Genomic DNA, 23440 nt, shown 5'->3' on the forward strand with positions numbered 1-23440 from the left:
CATATTTTTTAATGCTGAAACTCAGACTCTGGTAATTTGGTATCTGTATTTGCTTTTATTATTATTATTATTTACCGCAATTATATATTACTTTATTCAGGACTTTTAGACAATTACCTCTTAAAATTTTTCTTTTCTTGAAGGTAAATCTCACCTGGCTATTGTGCAGCGGGTAAACAATGAGGGAGAAGGTGATCCATTTTATGAAGTTCTGGGAATTGTCACATTAGAAGATGTGATTGAAGAAATCATCAAATCTGAGATTCTAGATGAAACAGATTTATACAGTAAGTAGCATTGTCTGAGTGCAGTTTCCCCAAACCTTTGCTTTTTTGTCATGTTGTATGAGTCATCTGATACCTCTCCAGGTTGTTGTCTCCCTCTGCTTGTAAATATGCAGTGTGTGTACACGTAGCTGTCTTGTATAGTAAACCTATCAGTGTATCCCAATCCCTTCAGCAGAGGGTAAAGAAGAGGCAGGTCCTGTAATGTCAAGAGGCTTTCTTGGAAAACCAGCTGCATCTATCCGGTGGTCAGGACATTTCTTGCCCTGACCAGAAAAGTCCAGCATCTACCGCTTAACTTTTTTGACATGTGTGAAAAGAAATTGTTCTTTACTAAATTTTCATTTTATTCAACTAAGTAAATTGTTTTCAGATAAATTTGTTTCTATTTAAGTTCTTAATTCAGGTGTTTAAAAGGTGAGTGGGATTTGTTAAATTGATGAAAAACAACTGTTTAAATTTCCTTGTTCCAGACCCCGCGTGTCAGAGGTAGAGGGAGGGTTTGCACATGTAGTTTTGCCAGAGTGGGGATGGGCATGGTGGGGGCATGGGGGGGCAGGACACTGTGGAGGGTGCAGTGAGAGTGTGCTTCTCAGCCTCCTCATTTAGGGGTGGAGGGCAAAGGCGTTCCTCGACCAAGGCGGGGGAAGGTGCGTCTCCATGTCTCATTTGCCTAGGAATAGGCTGATCCCGGGCTGAGTGGCCAGTCTGAAGGCTTTCTCCTGGAGCCTGGACTGTGGACTCTAACCCTTTTTCCTCAGCCTCACTCTTAGGTTGTTTTAAGAGTGTCATCATGCCAAAGATGGCCCAAGGCTTGAGACGTTTGGGGGTCTAGGTGGTGGGATGGAGAAGGAGCATGCGCTCTGTTTGTTCTGCTTGGCTTGGAGTGGGGGAAATGGACCGTTAACATTAGTCTTGGGGACTGGGGACAAAGCCTTCTTTGCTCAAAGCAGAGTAATTTAATGCAGTCCCACTGGAATGGAATTTACCTCACTTTAAAATTGAGAAAGCCCTCCAGACCCCTTTAAAATAATAAATTTTGTATTTAGCTACCAATTAACTTCTGAAAATGTATCCTGTGTTCTCCTCACAACTGTATAGCGTTCTTAGAAAACACACTTTCCCATGTCAGTTTTACCCTTTTACACTTGGAGAGTAGGCAGAGGTCTCTTAATAGAGAATATTGTTATTTGTGTATTTACATTCTTTTCATCCTTCCACCAGTGACTGTTTAATACCAAGTGTGTCTCCATATATTTATGTTTCCCCAGGGTAATATTCATCATAAGAAAGTAAGTTAAAACATCTATGAGATCTTATGTTTACACTTCAGTTCTATATAAATATTAGTTTAACTTCCTTTAAACCTTAATCAGACTGATTTCATATGAAAGTGTTGTCTGAACTTGACTAACGGATTTGAAATGCTGAACTTGTGGTTTTGGGTATATTTCTGAAACTCATCTTCATCTTAGATAGATCAGGAGTGACAACTGCCATAGCCATTAGAACATTATTAAATTTTGTATTGATGTATATTGTCTGGTTTTCAAAAGAATTTGAGGCAGAAGTAAATTGTAAGTTATGATCACCTTCTGCCAGCAAAAGCCAAAGTAATCGATCAGTTTTGCTCTTGGCAGGAAACGGTAATTCAGTGACTCGTGGTTCTTAGGGAGGGAACAAATGATTGGGGTCTTGGCTTTAAATTAGTTTTTTTCTTGATCATTACTTTGTCCAAAAAAACACTCACATGATTTTGCATTAGACATCTTCTAGATCAGGGGTCAGCAAACTATAGCGCCATCTGTTTTTGCATGACCTCTGAGCTAAGAACAGTTTTTTACATTTTGAAATGGTTAGGAAAAAAAATCAAAAGAAGAAAAACATTTCATGACATATGAAAATTATATGAAATTCAAATTTCAGTATGCATAAATAAAGTTTTATTAGAACACAGCCATGCTTATTTGGTATTGTCTATGGCTGCTTTGCTACCATGGCAGAATTGAACAGTTTGAATAGTAGTGATGGAGACTTTATGGCCTGCAAAGCCTAAAATATTGACTCTCTGACCCTTTACACAGGAAATTTGCCAATCCTTGTTCTAGGTCACCTTCATTTTTGCTTGACCTTGAGAATTCCATGGTCTAGAGTAGAAATGAAGTAAACAGATATTATTATTATTATTGAAATATTTTCCTCTGTACGTGTTTTTGTTTCTTATAGGAGTTTTATTTGTTTCTCTCTTTCACTAGAGGGTAGGTGCGTCTTAAAGGCAGGGACACACTTCCTTTGTGTTTTCTGTAGTTGTGATGGTTTTCCACTGGGCTGTGAACCGAGCGAGATGCATGAGACTGAGCGCATGCAGTGCTAGATAATCCATGGCTTCATGGTCATAGAGGTTCTGAGAGGGTTTGTGCCCAGATCTGCCTGATAATTTACTTATTAATGGACTCTGTCAAGATCTTCATGCAACGTGTCCATAGTAGCAGCGGGTTATCCGTTATTACTTTGGCTTGTGTATGCCAGTGCTGCTCTGATTGGACAAGAATTCTCTCTCTTCCTTCCCCTTTCCAAGTGGGATATGTGTGTAGCGTTCTCACATTTAAAGAGCCAGTCTAGCCTTTATAGAGTTTGTCTCTTTCTTTCAAAAAGACCCCCTGATCTAATGGAATGCATTTCCCTTTTTTCTTTTCTTTTCTCATTTCACCCTCAGCTGATAACAGAACAAAAAAGAAAGTGGCCCATCGGGAGAGAAAGCAAGATTTTTCTGCCTTTAAGCAGACAGACAGTGAAATGAAGGTTAAAATATCACCACAGCTTCTCTTGGCAATGCACCGTTTCCTAGCAACAGGCAAGTGCAGCTTATCACAGTTTGAAATCTGTACCAACCCTGGAGCGTGTTTCTCACCCACTGCTGGCTGGGGTGGGCTGGGGGTGGACACTGGGAAATGGGGTGATAAGTAATGCCACTTTTGTGTTTTGTTTTTTGTTTTGTTTTGTTTTTTTCTTTTTAAATTCTCTCCTCTCCTGTGTTCAGTGTCGGCATGAACCCTCTGAGACATTTACCAGGGGTGGACCAGTAACTTAAAATTGGTCTGAAAGGTAAGGACGAATGTTAGCGCCACACTGCATGTGTACTGTAGGCCAGGTCGTCTCCTGCCAGCTGAGCCCATGGCAGAGCCAGCTGGTGGAGCAGGCTAACAATGCGAACAGACACCGCCTCCTTGTTTGACGGGACAGTTGAGTAATTCTCTCTTCAGCTTGCCTTGGAACGACAGTTGGACATCAGTGGTAACACAGGTGCTATGATTTGGGAAGAAGAATAGATTTTCAAAATTAAATCTTTGTCGTTTATGGTTTAAATCAGAAATCAGAAATTTTAAGAACTTTGACATGGATTTCTTGATGACCTCTTCAGATCAGATTGTTAACTTGGGCCCATTCCAGGAGGCAAGTTTTCACATTATTAAAACCACCAGCCCAGCCGGCACTGACTGCTCCACAGAGGTCAAGGTTGAATGGACTTAAGAGATTACTAACCCTTCTCATACCCCAAATGGTCTCTAGGTGAAGGGTGAGCTCTGTTGGTTTGGGAAGTGTGAGAAAGTCTGGAAGTGCCTAGTGACTTCTAGAACACGTCTGTGTCCAAGATGGGCAGCCAATATCTTTCAGCTGCTTGATATGTACTTAAAATATTTTGAAAAGATGGCTAATGTCAGCCAAGTGATGAATACTATGTACTCTTTAAAGACCAAGTTTTCAGAGATATAGAAATGGGAAACTATTCACAAAATAATGCTAAGTAGGGGGAAAAAACAGGCTACAAAGATATGTGTACAGTGTAATTATTGTTGTGTTTTTGTGTGTACACATACCCATATACCACATACACAGGCACACCTGCCTAGGGAAGGTACTGGAAAGAAATCCTCACCAAATTGCTAAGAACAGTTACCTGAGTGGTTGGCTTATAGATAATTTTTATTTTCTTCTTTAGCTTTTCCTGTATTTTTCAAAATTTCTACTAGGTCCTAATTTCATTTTATTACCAAAAAATCATTGAAACTACAGCGTTTGCAACTTTCATATATAATACATAATTAAAACAAACACAATATTTTTAACTTTATATTTTTTTCTATTTCTGATACCATTGTTCCTAATCATTGAAGAACCACAATTTAAAACTAAATGTTATCCTACTCTGCCTCTGAGATTATATAAAGTCTAGTTTTAGCGTAGCAGCTGTCAATTTTGTTTTTCATAATTTTAAATAAAATCAGTATCTTTGTAATTGTTGATCAACGTTGCTTCCTTTTGAAAATTAGCAAGTCGGAGTGCATGTTGAGGTGTGCACGTGCCTTGCTTCTGTTCTGAATCTCTTCTTCCTTTGTCCCCAGAGTGTCTCGGGGTAGTTGAGATAGGAGGATGAGGTGTGATGCGTCCTTGTTCATGCACCTGGCCCTAACCCACACCTAGATGCTTCCTTTGGCTGTTGTTGACACTCAGACTCCTGTGGCTTTGAAGGGCGTCCTGACAGCCAAGGAGCTTCTGGTTGAACGTCATGTCCCTCAGTTAGAAAATTAGGGTCTTTTTATGAGAACTGAAACTGACAGGTTGAAAACGAAAAATTTAAAGGATACAACTGTGAGAATTCAGAATTTTAAAATTTCTCCCAGGTAATGTGCCCCCAGTGGATCACCAAATGGAAGTCTCATTAATCCATATTCTACTGCTTTGATTCCAATTATATATTTTTTTAATCTTAACACCTTAATTACTAGTATAATTTTTTCCATCCATTTGAAGTGTAATATCAAGTTGTGTTTATATCTGTAGAAGTAGAAGCATTTAGCCCATCCCAGATGTCAGAGAAGATCCTTCTAAGGCTGCTTAAGCACCCCAATGTCATCCAGGAACTGAAGTATGATGAGAAGAACAAGAAAGCCCCAGAATACTACCTCTACCAGCGAAACAAACCTGTAGACTACTTCGTTCTCATTTTGCAGGTCAGAAGAATTATTCAGCAGTTCGATCTCATTGAGTATCCATCTTTCCAGTTTTGGGGAGGTCTGCTGTAGGTGAATGGGTGTGAAGGTTGACATACTTAATTTCTAGTAGCCTTATACATGTCAGAATTTAATCTCCTTGTTTTCCTATGTGTAAAATAAATCTAATATAAAGCAATGGATTAGTTACTTTAACTTCCAGTACTAAAAGGCACTTAGTGATTGCTGAGGCATTGAGTCAAATGAAGAATGGTAACTTTGATGGTTAGTATTTTTGAATATTTGGGGAAAATACCTATACATGCCCAAATCTAATGAAATTTAGCTGGCATGGGTTCCTTGGGTTCTCTTTTTATCTTTTTTTTTTTTCCCTCCCTTCATTAAGACTTTGTCTTATAAAATTTCCTTAACACCATCAAAATAATTCTCTATTGTTTTCACTCCAGTCTGTTTTACAAAGGAACTGATGTGATCATCATTGCTTCTTATGACAATGATACCTAATTCCTTCCCATTATAACGTAATCCACTATACAGGGAGGGGGTGTTGATCCATACTGAGACGTGTAGAGGATGTTAGTGCTTTAATTGACAGGAGACCCTTTCACCTATAATATAGATTATCCTGGGCATGTAGGCCAAGATAGACATAACAGCGAAGGAACTGTTAGTTTTATTGACTTCTTGTACCTCTTTATTGAAGAATTGTTTTACAGGAAATCTTAGTTTATCTCAATACAAAAATATTAGCACCTTATGATTTCTTAAATTTCTTGGCTATTTCCTAATTGAGATACCATTGCTATAAGAATGAACTTAATATTTGTTAGGCCCTAAAATTTACATGAATCCAGCAAGGCCCTAATTACCCAAATGAATTCAGAAGGTTCTTTTTATTTGAAAATAAATCTTATCAGAGTCCTGATGTCAGAGATTCCAGAAATCTCTGTGTCTCTTGTGTCCACGTATGACCTCATGCTTGGGCAGTATCATGGTGTCTGGAAGCAGAAGTGAGGAACTAGAAAAATGCCATGGATTAGCTGGTTACAAGTCACTTTCACACAGTCTTTCTTTAGAATGTCTGTTTGCAGGTTTGCTATAATTCAGTAGCTTGATTCTTTTATTAACCTCAGTCTTATTCAACCCCAAATTGTGAGTTTTCCTTTTCTTCTGGAAACATACAAGATCCAAATTCTAAGGGCATTGTTGGGAATTTATTTAATTTATTGTGAATAGGGAACAAACCATGTTTCTCATAAAAGCTAGATGTGAAGATTCCTTAAACCTATATAAGCTTTGAATTTCATTAAAGACTGCTATTTAGGAGAACTTTGAGGATTGACATCATGAATTTCAGTGGCCATATTCGACACTGTGTGGCTTTCAGTTGTCTTTTTATATAGTTAATGCTTAGGAAGTTATGATTCAGTAATGTCCTATTGGTATGTAAGAAAGCCATTCCTGGCTGATGGGTCTAGAAGTTAATTTTATGGAAGAGAAATGGCATAATCCCTGTCCATTTACAAGAAACCTTTTAAATAAAGGTATTTTTGATAAGGCATTTCACATATATGTGCCTGTATTTGAATACCTATCTTATGTTAAATATAGGTATGTGTTGAATATAGGTATATATTAACTATTATATAAATGTGGCAAGCTTTTTGAACTTGTCAAACTGATAAATTCTTGGGGCTTTTATAAATAGCATGTGTGCTTCATTGAAAAGACTTAGGGAGGTGTTTAAACCTTAGAGTTGGTGAATATCATGTTCTTGCAGAATAGCCAATTACCTGAGGTACCCAGAGTGTAACAAGATGAGATACCATACAGCCCTTAGTCAAACTAGATGGCACAATGTCATTCTTATAAAATATATTCCCACCTCAAGTGTGACCACCCAACAGTGAGAAATCAAGCCACGTTATTGAGCATGTTCCTTTGCTTGCAAAAGCAGTAAAGCAGAAGAGTGCCGCAGTATCAGTCTTTCCTGGCGGCGGACTTGGCCCAGTGGTAGGGCGTCCGTCTACCACATGGGAGGTCCGCGGTTCAAACCCCGGGCCTCCTTGACCCATGTGGTGAGCTGCCCATGCACAGTACTGATGTGTGCAAGGAGTGCCCTGCCACGCAGGGCTGTCCCCCGCGTGGGGGAGCCCCACACGCAAGGAGTGCACCCTGTAAGGAGAGCCACCCAGCGCGAAAGAAAGTGCAGCCTGCCCAGGAATGGTGCCGCACACACGGAGAGCTGACGCAAGATGACGCAAAAAAAAGAAACACAGATTCCTGTGCCACTGACAACAACAGAAGCGGACAAAGAAGAAGATACAGCAAATAGACACAGAGAACAGACAACTGGGGTGGGGGGGAAGGGGTGAGAAATAAATAAATAAATAAATAAATAAATCTTAAAAAAAAAAAAAAAGTATCAGTCTTTCCAGAAGAGAACCCAGTGAGACAGGCTCTTCTGCCCACTCCAGAAAAAACACTTTAGTTATTCATGTTTAGAATACAATTCTAAATAGAAGCACATAATTTTTGAGTTTCAGTCATAGATTATATAAAGCCATGTATTCAAAACAAACAATTTCAGTAAACTAAATTAAGAGAAATTTCTATAAGTTACCATTACATATGTATAAAAATGCTAAAACTTTGGTCTGAAAACATAGATTTTTAAACTAAAATATATTGAGGGACCAATAAGAGGACAGTGATGAAAGCACAATAAATAGCGAAAATAACTTTATTGACTATATGCCTTAAATAACCTAACAAAATACATTTTCAAAAGAAATGGATAGAAACATAATTTTGGTGGAAACATTTTTCCACCATCATAATAAAAACAAGCATATGAGAAAAGATAAAATTGTGATGAATTCTCTTAATGGGATTATATGTAAGTTGTAGAACAGAGCATTGTTTAATATGCTCTCATATCTATATCTCTTTTTTTTTTTTTTTGACACAAACACACATAACGTATGTTTGAAATTTCTCCGAAAGGTTACACAAGAAGCTGGTAACAATGGTTGTTTCTGAAGAAGGAAACTTGAAGGACTGGGAATAGAGTAGAAAGGAGACTTATTTCTCTCTTGTAGAGTTTGGATTTCTTACCATGTGCATATAATATCTATTTATTTATTTATAATTTATTCCTCTCCCCTCCCCCCCTTGTCTTTTCTCTGTATCATTCGCTGTGTTTTCTTCTGTGGCTGCTTCTATCCTTATCAGTGGCACGGGAATCTGTGTTTCTTGTTGTGTCATCTTGTTGTGTCAGCTCGCCGAGTGTGCGGCGCCATTCTTGGGCAGGCTGCACTTCCTTTTGCACTGGGCAGCTGTCCTTACTGGGTGCACTCCTTGCGCGTGCCTTGAGCAAATCAGCACTGTGCATGGGCCAGCTCCACACGAGTCAAGGAGGCCCAGGGTTTGAACCGCGGACCTCGCATGTGGTGGCAGACGCCCAATCCATTGGGCCAAGTCTGCTTCCATGTAACATGTATTTAAATATGTAATAATAGAAAATAGAATTAATGGCAAATTAAAAATGATCCTAAATAGTAACTGGCTAGGGAGAAACATATAGGATAACATAAAAGACTAATATTAAACAATGTAAATACCATATTATGTGTGTCAACGTTTTTAAAAATTTTATTCCTCCAAGTATTAATACTGATTTTATTTTAGGCAAATAAGGAAAAAAACCTTTCTCTAGGAAAAGAACAAAGTAACAAACGGAAAGAGAACAAATTAAATAATAAAAATTGGCATGAAAATAAAATTTGAAAATGAAGAAGCCTTACAATCCATAAATAAAAAGATTTGGTTATTTTAAAAGATTAACAAAATCAGTATTCTTTTTGCATAATTAATGTTTTGAGAGAAAAAACAAAATGAGAAGTTCTCCCTCCCCTAAACAGCAGTTAGAATTAAAAGATTTTCTGGGGCAAATATTTAAACTTTAAAGAACCCATAGTTTGTGTATTATTCAGATAGGACAAGATCCTATGATAGTCAAATACATTTTTAAAGGGTAATTTGGGCTTAGTCTTACAATTTGATAATATTATTGGGTAAATTCACTTGTAAACATTGATGCAGAATTCCTAAGTAAATTGGTGGCAGTTAGAGAGCAACAGTATATCCCCAAAGCTATTCACTTAGACTGTGGCTCAATTAGGTTATTTTAGGAATGCAGGGCTAGCTTAATATTAGAACCACAGAATCAAAATTTACCAAAAATGACTCCAAACCCTTACACTTATATCCGTAGATGTCAGAAAAGTAATTGAAAAAATTATCCAGTCTTGATGTTAGAAATCAAGCCGAAAAATAAAAAAATCTAAAAAAGGCAAAGAAAAAAAGGGCCCTGTGAATAGTGGACAAAAAAGAAAAATATGCTTTAAAACTGATCATACCCTTTGAACTGGTAGCCTTGCTTTAGTGAATGCACAATGACATTCTCTCATACACACAAATCTAAAGAAAGGTGTTTTACAGAGCTGTCTATGCAAATATATTATAGCACATCTATTTATAGGAGAAATAGTCCATATGTCTTATAGCTCATCAAATTGAGTTATGGTAATATGAGGGATCATTAGTAGTCATGAAAAAAGTGGAAAGCACGTACAAAAATATACCAAGCAAAAAAAGTATGTGCACAGGTATTACAACTGTTATAAACCATTTCTAATATCAAGCATCAGAGTAATAGATCTCTGTATAATTTATATAGTTGGTGTTTCATGGTGAAGGATTTGCTGGTCTCTTAGGGAGTAAAATGTCTAAATAAGCAAATAAAAAAAGAATATGATTGTTCTCCACAGCACATAAACCAGATTATAATGTTAGTAAATACAAAGAATAATAGGAAAACAAAAGGAATAGCTGTTTCCTCTGCCAACCATGTAATTGATAGGAACATATTTTTTTCTGGAGTTAATTTTTATTATAGATTTCATACCTCAGATTAATGTTTTTTTTTCAATTGCTGTGACCACACACTTTTATGGAAAGGGGTTCTTCCCCATATAGAGTGGAATCTCTTCTTTTGTGGGGGTGGCAGGTGGCATCTTCGACAGTACTGCTGCTTTCACATGCTCTTGGAAGAGGAATTGAAGCCTTCAGCACCAAACCTTAGCAGGATATTTGAGGAGGGTCTGTGTGTCCAGTATAGTAGTGGACTCTCAATCTTGTGTAGAGTGCAGATAACATACCCATTTTAAAAGAAAAGAAAAAAAAATTGCTTGGTTTCTTGGTATTGACTCTATTTCTTTTTTAAAAAAAGTTATGCTACTTAAATATGTGAAAATAAAAAACTAGTGATAAGCTCCTTTTGCTTATTACTCTTAAATACAACTATAAACCAAAAACAAACTTGCAAATTAATATTAAATTCTGAATGTGTGAATAATCGCTTGGCTGCTACTAAATCACCATCTGTGGGAACCATGGCAGGGAAGCTTTCGTGCGGGCTTTGTCCTGTGCTGAGCGAACCTCCACCCCTTTGCTCCATTCCACGTTGAATGCTTGCCCAGTATGTTATGCTATTTGGCCTCTACTGGATGTGACTGAGTTATCTGCATGTTAAGTTCCATTCTTTTCCTTTCTCTTTAGCTCAGTGCTTCTCAAACTTCCTTGTGCCTTGGAATCACCTGGGGATCTTTTTAAAATTCAGATTCTGATTCAGTCTGGGGTGGGGGCTGAGAGTCTGCATTTTTAACAAGCTCCCAGTTGATTTTGTAGCAGGACTTAGCCATGATGATCAAAGTAGTGCATCTTGGTACCAATGTAACTGCAAAAGCTGGCACTGACATCTGGTGGCAGCACTTGGGTAGAAGATGGTCAACCAGATGGTCCAAAATATGTGTGAATTAGTTTTTGACCATCAAAATTTAAAAAAACAAAAAACAAAAAAAAATCCAATAAAGCAGACTTGCAGAGCCCCAGGACTTATACCTGCAGATTCCAGATTGAGAAGTTCTGCTAGAGTGTGTTTGAGCCTGAGTCCATGGCCATGAGCAGACCTGCTGTGGGATGCTGTCATCTGGGGGCTGAGGCAATGCTGGTGAACACAGTCTGAGGTTTGTGCCACCTCTTTTCAGGTGTCAGATATTGCCAAATATATTGTCATGGTGATTTTTAAAACAAAAACTGTTAAAACAAAAACTCAACTTGAGAGGGAACAGGAGACCAAGAAGCATCTCAGCATATGATATCTGAGGAATTCTTCAGTCTCCATGGGTCCATGGCTCACATTGGCGATTTCATCTTGTTTGTGCTGCTCTGGTTGTACCTATACTGACTGGGGAGCAGAGGATTTCCACGTTGAGGGCAGGTATGGCAAAAGATATTTACTGCTTGGTGGACTTAGAAATTTTGAGACTAGGTTATCTAATAGCTTCTGCCCAAAGAAACGTAGGATTCTGTGATAACTTTATTCAGGAAACCTAGCTTTGCTTGGTACAGGGACGCTTTCTCCCCTTTACCATTTTACCACCATGAAGCCCTAGTTTTCCTTTGGGAATATCTGGAGTCCTTTGTGTCCTGTCCCGATTTTACTGGTGATATTCTAGACTACAGCAAATGTATGAATGTTTCAAAAGTAAAATTGATATGCAGTTCCTTCCTTATAGGGAAAAAATTATCTGAGAAGATACTCAAATTGATTTTGAGCCAGGTGAGCCATTTCCTCATGGAGATGACATCAATTTGTGTCCCAATAGGTTTATTTGAAAATGATCACTTTTTAGAACCGCCAACACGCATAAATGGTTAAAAGGTGTGCTTTGTTGGATGTTTGTGAAACTTGCTTGCCAAAAAAGCTTAATTCCTATTGAGAGGACAATACAGTTGGACAGTTTTTTAAACTTTTAGGATTACAGAATCATAAAATATTAGAGTTCAAAAAGAAGCTCAAGAATTCTTTAATCTATTGCATTTTTATAAGTGAAGTGAAATTAATCTAGTGTATTGGCTGCTAAATGAGGCTACTTGACAAAGTTTTCACCAGTTTGAGGCACAATGAGAAAAATAAAGATGGTTGCAGTGAGTTTTCATTAAACTATGTATTCAGTTTGTATGTATTCAGAATAAATTGTCTTTTATTCTGAAATTTCTGTTTGGGAGGTAAAAGTGATCTTTTATGAAATGATGGTGATAGTAGGTATGTGTGTTGTTTTTTGTTTGTTTGTTTGTTTTTAAAGATTTATTTTTATTTTATTTAATTCCCCTCCCCTCCCCTGGTTGTCTGTTTTCTGTGTCTTTTTGCTGCGTCTTGTTTCTTTGTCCGCTTCTGTTGTCGTCAGCGGCACGGGAAGTGTGGGCGCCATTCCTCGGCAGGCTGCTCCCTCCTTCGCGCTGGGAGGCTCTCCTTATGGGTGCACTACTTGCGCTTGGGGGTCCCCTACGCGGGGGACACCCCTGTGTAGCACGGCACTCCTTGTGCGCATCAGCACTGCGCACGGGCCAGCTCCACACGGGTCAAGGAGGCCCGGGGCTTGAACCACGGACCTCCCATGTGGTAGACGGACGCCCTAACCACTGGGCCAAAGTCCGTTTCCCGGTATGTGTGTTTTAAAAAAAATATCTTTGGGAAGCGGACTTGGCCCAGTGGTTAGGGCGTCCGTCTACCACATGGAAGGTCTGCGCATCAAACCCCGGGCCTCCTTGACCCATGTGGAGCTGGCCCGTGCGCAGTGCTGATGTGCGCAAGGAGTGCCCTGCCACGCAGGGGTGCCCCCGTGTAGGGGAGCCCCACACACAAGGAGTGCACCCTGTAAGGAGAGCTGCCCAGTGCAAAAGAAAGTGTAGTCTGCCCAGGAATGGCACCACACACACGGAGAGCTGACACAACAAGATGACACAACAAAAAGAAACATGGATTCCCGTGCTGCTATCAACAACAGAAGCGGACAAAGAAGACGACGTAGCAAAAGAGACACAGAGAACAGACAACCGGGGTGGGGGGAGGAAATATCTTCATGATATAAAAATTTCAAAACCAACATATCTGTCCCTTAATTTGGAGGGTGAGGTGCATTTCACTAGTTCTTGGAATCCAAAAGTCTAGGATCCACAGATTTTTGTATCTCCTTTTTAGCTTGATGGGTCTAGACTAGATAGAATCTAGATCCCCTCCTGCCTGAGGTCTGGCTGAAATTAGGGTTTGAATGGAGGAAGTTGATTCTTTTTGCAGTTGTGCTTGTTTAATTAGCAGACTTGTGGCTACCACGACCCTGGGGGAGTCTCTTGGGAGGCCAGGCCATGTCAGGGTTCCAGAGCTGGGGCCATGGTTCACAAATGGAACCTTCAGCCGGGATGCTCCAGCTATGCTGCATGCTGGAATCACCTGGGGCATTTAAACGTCCAAACGCCCAGTCTGCACCCCATAATTAAATCCAAGTGCCTGGGGATGGGAACCAGGTACAGTACTTTTTTAAAATCCCCAGGTGATTCCAGTGCACAGCAACATTTGGGAACCTCTGCCATTGAGTTTACTAGGTAGAGGTTCCCAGCAGGAATGCGGAAGGAACATCTCCTTTCCTAGAGACAGGCTATTTTTCACAGCCTTGTTTTGGTAGTGACTGTTTCCCTGTTGGTTCACAATTTTTCACAAAAGAATTGTGAAGTAACACCCATTTGCTGGGACACAACACAGAAGGCCCTGTGACTTGCAAAACAAGTGATCCAGTCAACTGGAGATCCATAAAAGATGGAATTAAAATCACGAGGTTGTGTTGCATTTGATCCTTCCTCCTGGTTTTCTGTGTAAAAGTTCAGGTTAAGAGCTATTCCTGCTAGCCACTCTTGAGATGACAAGTGTCAGAGGTAGACTTTTCAGATAGCACATTGTACATATTAGCTCTATTACAAAATCAAGTGTTGGTCCACGAATAAACAAAGGTCACTGAGAAAGGTAACATCATCGGGCACTTCCATTTTTATTTCTCTTCATCTCTGAACACCGTATGCCTGCCTGTCCTCCCCCATCTTCACTCCCGTGAGCGCCCCCATCTCCCCTGAGGTCAGGCACTTCGCACACAGCTTCCCGTTCTCTCCTGCCACCTTTGGCTGCTTCTCCCCCCTCACTGACTTGCTCCCTTCGCTGGTTTCGCGCGTGCACCCAGGCCTTTCCCAGACAGCCTCCATTTGACCCTGATGCTCCCCGCCCTCCTCCCGCACGCCTCTTCTCCCTGTGACCCGCAGCGCACCCCCACTGCCTGATTTCTTTCCTCTCTCTGGTACGAAAAATGCTCCTGAAGGCCACTGCGATGCCAGAGTAACAGTCACGGTCCTCTCCTCCACCTCCTTGGAGCGCTGGACGCTGCCGCCTTCCTTTAGTGGTGAAACTTCCCTCTCCTAGTTTCTGTGATCCCGCAGTTTGTCTGGTTCTTCTACTTTGTTCCTTCCTCCGGCCCCATTTTGGATTCTACTTTATCTCTCTCAGTCGCAGGCTGCAGTTTGGCCCTTTTCTCTTTCTCCTCTCAGAGCTCCATCTCCAGTTCTGGTCTTCATCCTGACCTTTCAGAAGGCTTTGCTCTAGAGTGCCACGGGCCCCCTCACGCAGCCCCGTCCTCTCGCTGCCCCCCTCCAGGCACGCGGGGCTCTGTAGTGGTGGCCGGCTCTCCCTCCTTTCCTAAAGGTTGTGCCACATGATGACTGCTTCTCTCACAGCAGTCTCTTCCCAATGCCATGGCTAGCCCCTGGCATAAATCTAGACTGCCTTTTCCTGAAACCGTATTCCTCTGCTCAGCACCCTCCTTAGCCCGGCACCCCAGAGCCCCTCGTCTAAGCTGCTTGTCAAGCCCCCTGTCTGGACTGTCCCCTCATCTCCCTGCGCAAGCCCAGGGCGTAGCGTCTCTGACCTTCCCACACACCGCGCCCTTCTCTTGGGTCAGCCTTTTAGAGTTTACTTCCTCCATAGAAATTTGTCTTTAATTCCAAGGAACAGGAAGTACATGTTTTTCTCTGAACTCCTTTTATTCTCCTTGTGTTTCTCCTCACATGGAACTTCTGTTTCCTGCCCTCTCTTCACTGGATCGTCAGCCCTGGGAGGGCAAGGACTGTCCTCTCACAAGGCCTCTCCCGGAGGACCCTGTGAGGAGGGGTGTCTAGCAGCTGTTTGTTTTGCAGGTCGATTTTTTTATATTGTGGGTGAAGCTTTAAATTCCTTTCTTATAGCAAGAGAGTTGGTTGGGGATGGCTAAAACCAGTATTTCCACTGAGTGAAGGAAGGCCGAAAAGGGAGAGGCTCTGGGTGTCTGAAGTGGCCTGAGAAAAGTCTTCCATATTGGTAATTTAGGAGCTTAATAGGGAGCAATCAGAATAATAGGGAACAAATACTCAGAGTTTGCATCAGAGAGTGGTGTAGTGTAGCATGTTGGTCAATATTAATAACTTATTCTTTGGTTACTTAATTTTCTGAACCCCTTTCTCCTGATTAATAAGAGGGGGATGGTTGTGTCTCCTTCATAGACAGGAATTCATGAATTAATAAAGTATGTGAAGTGTTAAATGAATTAATAAAGCATGTGAAGTGTTAGCACGTTCCTGTTCTATAAGTGATAGCTTAAATTTTGTTGACCTGCTGTACAGGATCCGCGGTAGAGGTGCTCTGTCACTGGTGAGGCAATTATAGGTGACGTGGACCAGAGCCTTTCTCAGTCTAGAAGTGAAACTCATGAGGGTGTTTCAATCGCCCTGAAAGTTTATCTCAGGCATCTACCCTGAAGGAGTTATGGTGGGCCCTGGGGTGGCCAGGATGAATAAGGCGCAGTCCCCTGGGGCAGGAGAGGAGCTTTCTCTCCTGATGGAAGGAGACCACCTCTGGGTGCTTTTCTAAGAGGCAGGAGGGAGTAGATGGTGTGGCGGGGCCTTTGGGGTCAGGACCACAGGGGCTGTCCTGAGGGTGCCTGCTCAGGTGCTCCAGGCACTGTGCCCGTGAGTTGAGTGGCCCCAGGACCCCGCTTACTCCTCCCGGTTCTGTGGCCACAAACCATATTGACTGCTGCCCCTGCCCCGGCCCCGGCTCTGGCTCCTGCAGGACCGCTTGTGTGGCCGTCACTGGGAGGGCTCCTGAAGATTTCCAGGAACTGAGGATGTGGGGAGAGAGCAACAGATTCGCAGAAGTTAAGCATCATATTTTTACTGTCACCCATGCGTATCCAGCCAATTCCAGTTTTCATAGTTAAGATGAATTAACCTACTTCTCTGTCTAAGTGGGAAAACATTACCTGAGGCTTTGCCTCCTTGGGATTCTTGGTAAAGGGATTTAGACAAAAATCTGAGGAGGGACCAACTCTTGCATAGAATTGTTTGCAAATAGCTTCATGGAATTGGACTGAAAATAACCCCTTTTTCTTCCCACAGGGCAAAGTGGAAGTAGAAGCTGGAAAAGAAGGTATGAAGTTTGAAGCAAGTGCTTTTTCCTACTATGGTGTCATGGCCCTCACAGCGTCTCCAGGTAAGCTTCCTTCTCAGTCTGTCAGGGCAGGGTTTTAGGAGGTAATGCCTTCTACTGTCGTCTTACTCTCTGTACCTGTCACCTAACCTTATATATTTTTGGAACTTTTTATTGCAGTATATATTATATACCAAAAAACTGCACAAATCATACGTGTATATACTTTTATGAATTTTCACAAACTGAACACACCCGTGTAAACCATTATCCAGGTCGAGACCAAGCTTTGCCGGCCCCCGACCCCTCCCACTCGCTTCTAGGCTCTACCCCCAAATGGAACCACTGTCTCGACTTCTACGCATAGACTAGTTTGGCCTCTTTTGACTTTATATACATGGAATTGCACAGGATGTGCTATATTGAGTCTGGCTTCTTTCCCTCAGCCTTATAATTACCACATTCCTCCCAATTATTGTCTATGATTATAATTCATTTCTTCTCATTGTTGTGTAGTATTCCATTGTATGAGTATACCAGAAAGCATTTATCTTTTTTAAATGGCCATTTGGTAGTTTCCTGGCTGGGGCTGTGACAGATAGCTTGGCTGTGAGCATTCTCGTGTGTGTCTGTCGGTGAGCACGTGTGTGCCTTTCTATCGAGCACACACCTAGGGGTGGAACTGCTGGGTCACAGGGTATGTGCAGCTTCAGCTTTAGCAGACAGAACCCAGGAGTTCTCCACAGTGGTTATGCCGGCCTTCGCCTGCCCTCGATGAGGGTTCCAGGTGCCCTGCAACCAACACTGGGTGCTATGGGGTCTTCTCAATGCTGTCTGTCTTGGAGACTTTAGATAGCAATTTCCTGAGGATGAACGAGGTTGTCACTATATATTTACCGCCTACAGCCAAGCCACTTGAGTCACTAGGCTGAGTAGGTATGTCATGGGGTGTTGACTGAGTTCTCTAATTCCAGCAAATGGTATCTGTCCTAGAGTAAACATGAACCCGGCTTCCTGGTGTGCAGGCTAACCTCTGGGGATGGCACCTGAACTCTGGCATTGCTGGCTTTATGGTTGTGCATTTGCTGCTCTGCCCAGGCCTGGACAGGTCATGCCGGTAAACAAGTGCTGGAGTGCCACCTTGTGGTTAGAATGCCAAATGACATGCTGTTTGGGAACGTATTTTAGGAACCTCATCCTTTAAAGAAGGTTGTCACTTCTGAAAGGGGAGGGGATACCTCCAGACTAGTTCTTTTTATGCCATTGGTCCTTGTCTACTGCACCACCATAATCTCAGGCACCCAAGGATATTATGGTTAGAAAGCCAGGGAAAGGGCACAAATTCTTTATTATTTCTAAACCTCCCCGACCTAGAAGCATCTTCTCATGGTGGTGCTGGTTTTCGGGTCTTGTGGGCACAGTGCCCTCTTGTCAACTGCTGACACACGATGTGAACACGGGCTTGTCTTATCCTGCTTAATTAGCAGGTTTCTGTTGTAAATTTTAAGGTCATCTTTTCACTGCTTTGTAAGAGAGACATGGCGATTCTTAGCAAGGCGTGAGAGGACCTCAGTTCCCTTGCATACTGGTTGTGTAACTTTGAAAAAGGCCCTTGGTTTCCTCATTATTAAAAAGACCTGCTATTACCTCCTGTGATTGCGAGAATAGAATGTGTGAATACCAATTCGCACAAGTGCTTTGTAACCCTTAAAATGTAAGAACTGTTGGCATAGCTGCAGGTGTTGTAACTGACTGTTGTTTGACATCCACCCTAGAGTAGCCCCATGTTAACAGACCCAGGTTGGTCAGGTCGGTGTAAAAAAAAAAAGCCAGAAGAGTGAGGTGTACGTTCTTATCGACTGCTGGTTCTTGAAACCAAAACATTAGGCCAGCTCACATTCAGCTGTGGAGCCGAAGGACATGCTCCGCCCTGAAGAGGGGCGCCTGCTCCTTCAGGCCACAAGCCCGGGGGCGGCAGCGGCTCGCCCAGGACAGGCCAGGAAGGAAGGGAGTTCAGTAAGGACTTCTTTATTAAAAAGCCGAGTATTTTCCTTGACTTTACAAATAGGATTTGGGGTTTTCATAGTCAGAGATGCAGGCAGTATGTGGCTGTGAAGATGTTCCCATGTGTTACTGAAGGTGGCCTAGAGCAGACCTGCCATAGTCAGCTCTCAAGGCCCGCCCAGGAGGGCAGAGGTGATGGGATGTGGCATTCGGGTGGAGGCACCGGCTCAGGTCTGAGGAAGCAATATCGAAGCAGTGATGAGGGTGACTGTTCCTCCGTCCCCAGAAACTGTGGATGGCAGCCTTTTTTATTTACTTTCCTCTAATTTGGAATGTCAAGGCAATTCAAAGCATGAAGTCAAAATCACAATGGGCCTGATTAAAAATGAAAATGAGCCCCATCACTGATTGCTTGCTGAGGATAGGAAAGCTGCAGGCTGTGCCGTGAGCACTGGGCGTGGGCACCAGCGGCTGGGGTCCTGCTCCTGTGGCAGCTGATCAGCTGAGCACCCTTTTGTGTGACTCTTTGCGATTTTAAGTCCTTATTAGCATATTTTGCCATATAAACCACAATTGAGTCTTAATGGCTTGACAGACTTCTAGGTTAAGAAGCATGTGAATAGGATTTCTCCTGGTTTTGGTCTTGGAAAGCAGCGTGTATTCGTTTTTTGTTTATATAATATTGCATTGGTGCATGCATTTCTGGAATAGGATGCTAATATTGGTAGAACAGGTATCCACTCCTCTCTCCTGATTACAGAGATCTCCTTTCTCACCTTTTGATATGGTCTCACCCTGTTTTTCTCCATTTTTCAGTTCCTTTGTCCCTGTCTCGTACCTTTGTTGTCAGCAGAACAGAGTTGTTAGCAGCAGGTTCTCCAGGTAATTCTGCATGTTTCCTTTTCATAATTCTCCTGATCGCTTCACCTTTGACCCCATAAAGGCCTGGCAGGCCATTTTGCTGTTTTATTTGAACAAGACCGTTTTCAGTTTTCATTTAAGCTCTAAAACGCTAAGGTTTGATGACTTAATAGTGACCTTTCTAGGAAAATGTAAGCCCCTCACAGATGCCGAAAAAGGGGTAGGGAGGCTGGAAGGGGATTTGGGATCGTGGACAGAGACGGAAAATGTAAAGGAAGAGGGACCCGGGCGTGGCTCGTCGGTGTTCCCTGCCCAGCCCCGCCGCCGGCCTGGTGACCTCCCTGGTTCTTACTCTGACCTCGGGTACGCAGAGGCCCCGAGGACTTCAAAACGGAGGCTGCTCCCGCAGAACTCACTGGGCCAAAAGCCTGAAGTTCTTGATGCTTTTCTTGGTGCGGTCCCACCACAGCAGCCGCGGCACTCCTGCTCCCTTGTCCTTTTTCCAGCGTCCAGGGGAGTGGGGGCTCATGTGTTTCTTCTCTCGGTCAGGCAGGTGCCCCTTCTTCTCTGTCTCCGTCGCTTTGTTTTGAAGTTAGTAGTGTGCACATTCCTAACCAGCTGCTGATTTATTTCCCTGCAGGAGAGCTCGCTCATGCCTAGCTAATGTGGCCAGCTGTTACAAAGAAAGGGAAAGATTTAATCTCTCTTTAATTAAACTTGCCAGGCTTTCCTATTTGTTAGTGCAACTTTTCTGTATTTATTTTATTCCATACAGCTTATGTTTTTAAATCTTGCTGATGAAATTTGCATCTCATAATCTAGTTTCAGCAAAATTCTAAAATGCTGATATTTGGTGAAGGAGGCAATACTTGCCTTAGAAATCTTTGCTCTTAAAAACCTTTCAGTCTTAAAAAGCTTGGGGTGTTCGGGGGTAAGATATTATTCATAGAGCTACTTGAATCAAACCAGCTGGCACAACACACACACACACCTATATATATATACACACACAAATACATAGGTGTGTATGTGTATGTGTGTATTTACATATAGGTATATTTTTTCTTCCCACTTTATTTGCTTACATCTGCTACCTATTTAAATGTCACAGAAAAGAAGAAAATCTAAAATCTGAAGGAAAAAAAAGTCACATGCTGAAGTAGAGTAGTTTTCAGTGAAGCTCACGAAAATGCTATTTGTGTTTAACTTTTTCTGTAGATCTTAAGATTTCTTAGCTCTTCCTATCCCATCTAATCTAATAATAGAAAAATCCATTTTGTGTGGCCAGAAAAATGGATTTAGGGATTTAGGGATTCTTAGCCTTGTGATAATGTGACACCTAATCAAACTAGTGATTTTCAGCCAATCCCAAAGTCTTCATGGCTCCAAGGGAAGAGGCTGGGAACGTGTCTCTCTAGCTTACCAGCCAAAAGAAAGGATTCCTACACAGGATGGACAAAAGCAGCCAAGATAAAAAGCAAAAAGGACAAACTTCTGAGAAGACAGAGGAAGACTCCTAATTGAAAACTTTTTCATGAAACTTCTGCACATAAATTTGGCACCAAAACATGACCTGAACTGAATGGAGGCCTCTTGCCATACCTGCCACGCTTGTTGTGAATATTCATACATCCCTCTGCCTCTAATGTGTTGGATTACAGGGGCTGCTCCAGGCCTTGCTGGGTGGTTTATGGAGTATGGGGTAGATGGATATATTGTCTTCCTAAAACTCAAAACAAGGGTTTTAGATAAAGGGTGTTACTTTCATCATGATTATTTCTGACCTTGAGCCTCTGAGTGATGACCACGAGTTGTGTACAAGAAAGGTCGATTGGGCTGGGTGCGTCCTGCTGCCACAGGGGCCCTGAAGAGCAGGCTCTGCCTCTCCAGACTGTGGCGGTGGCACCAGACAGACGGGCTCCTGGCAAAGGAGAGAAACGTGAGAGGAGCTCAGCTCATCTCACCGACACAGAGGGCAGTGGGTTGGGAGGACACTGACTGTGAGTCTGGGTACCTTGAAAGTCCAGAGAAGCTGCCCTGTGATCCCCCTCAAGAAAAAATACCAGGAGGATCGGATGTCCTACTCAAAGCCTTGGATTTTCACCTTCCAATGCACAGGGTCTAATCAATAAGCAAAGTACCCTTTAAATTTTTAAAGTATGTTTATAACCGTAACATTTTTAACAGACAGAAGTAAATACCATATCAAAAATACCTATAAAAATGATGATGGAATTTGAGGCTAAAGCCTGTGATTACAGTGTGTTCCCATTTTCAAAGAACTGATGAGGTCTCACGGTGATTTAGCTCTGTTGGGAAGGCTTGCTCAGGAGGGGATGCACGTGGGAGAGAGGTCTGGGACAAAGTTAACGGGTAAGAATATAATAATATTAACAAGCCTATTGACCGAGGCTCTGCCCGGTGGCAGGCGCTATGCTCAGTTCTTTATCCATTATCTCATTTTTAATCCTCCTCACACCTTATGAGCTATACTTCTTATCTGTAAAATGAGGATAATTTTACTGATAAGGAATCTGAAGCTTAGCAGAGTTGGGTCATCTGTTCAAAGTTTCATTCTGCTAAATATAAAAGCATTTGATAAATTGCCTTTTTCTTCAAAAATGTAGACAACAAGAGGAACTGTCCTTTGAGTTTAATTTTGACTAACAATGGAAAATTTGTTCATGATGGGAAAACTAGAGAAGAAAGTGAGCTAGTCATCTGAGGTTCCTGGAGTATTTATCATGTTTTGTTCTAGGTGTCACATTTTAGGAGGGACCTTTCCCAGTGGAGTCTAAGGACGGTCAGAATGGGGTGAGGGATTCATAAAACATGTGAGTGGAAACCAGCTGAAGTATTCAGCCTGGAGGAGACTTAAGGAGAACATAACTTTCTTCAAATTTTTAAGGGCTGTTTCAGATGGCAGAGAAAGGAAATTACTCAGTAGAGCTCTATAGAGTGGAGCTAAGACCAGCATTTGAAGTTAGGGAGACAGATTTTTGTTCGCTGATGGACTTTCCGGTAGCTGAAGGACAGGACCAGCTGAGGGCCCGCTCCTCTGTGGGAGCATCTCTCAGGGACACATTGCAAAGAGGAGCCGGACATAGATGTGAGAACTGGTCCCCTCCAGGCCTGTGTCATTACGCAACTCAGGACCCAGTTAATAGATATGGAAAGCAAAAATGGGAGAAGTTTTGGCAAGGGGGTAGGTTTTATTTTTAAGGAAGTTTCTATTAAAAGTAACAATGAACTTCCTTTTAAAAGCAACAATATTTTGACTCATCTGAATTTTCTTTTACTCCCTTTCAAAGAAAGGGGGCTATTGGCCCAGTGGTTAGGGCGTCCATCCTGCCACATGGGAGGTCCGCGGTTCAAACCCTGGGCCTCCTGGACCCGTGTGGAGCTGGCCCATGCACAGTGCTGATGCGCGCAAGGAGTGCCCTGCCATGCAGGGGTAGGGGAGCCCTATGCGCAGGGAATGCGCCCCATAAGGAGAGCCGCCCAGCGCGAAAGGAAGTGCAGCCTACCCAAGAATGGCACCACACACACGGAGAGCTGACACGACAAGATGATGCAACAAAAAGAAACACAGATTCCTGGTGCCACTGATAAGGATAGAAGCAGTCACAGAAGAACACACAGTGAATGGACACAGAGCAGACAGCTGCGGGGGGGAGGAAGGGGAGAGAAATAAAAAATAAATCTAAAAAAAAAATCTCATTGAGGTGAGTAGATGTGGCTTGAGTGGTTGAACACCTGTTTCCACATGGGAGATCCCAGGTTCAGTCCCTGGTGCCTCCTAAAAAAAACAAACAACAAGCAAACATATGGAAAAACCAATTCAGGGGAGCTGATGTGGCTTAGTGGTTGAG

General features: G+C 42.2%; 1 protein-coding gene across 2 annotated transcripts in view; it reads left to right on the forward strand.

The window, feature by feature from the left end:
- Positions 1–23440, forward strand: part of CNNM2 (cyclin and CBS domain divalent metal cation transport mediator 2) — a 186409-nt gene that overhangs the window by 153628 nt on the left and 9341 nt on the right. Inside the window, exons 2-6 of one of the 2 annotated variants that reach the window (XM_058298608.2) lie at positions 144–287; positions 3001–3138; positions 5127–5296; positions 16673–16766; positions 19524–19589. In XM_058298608.2, coding sequence (XP_058154591.1) covers positions 144–287; positions 3001–3138; positions 5127–5296; positions 16673–16766; positions 19524–19589 — 612 coding nt within the window. The remainder of the gene's footprint in view (positions 1–143; positions 288–3000; positions 3139–5126; positions 5297–16672; positions 16767–19523; positions 19590–23440) is intronic. The other variant, XM_058298609.2, reaches the window with a different exon arrangement.

The sequence above is a fragment of the Dasypus novemcinctus genome, chromosome 6, assembly GCF_030445035.2.
Source record: "Dasypus novemcinctus isolate mDasNov1 chromosome 6, mDasNov1.1.hap2, whole genome shotgun sequence".
Lineage (NCBI taxonomy): Eukaryota > Metazoa > Chordata > Mammalia > Cingulata > Dasypodidae > Dasypus > Dasypus novemcinctus.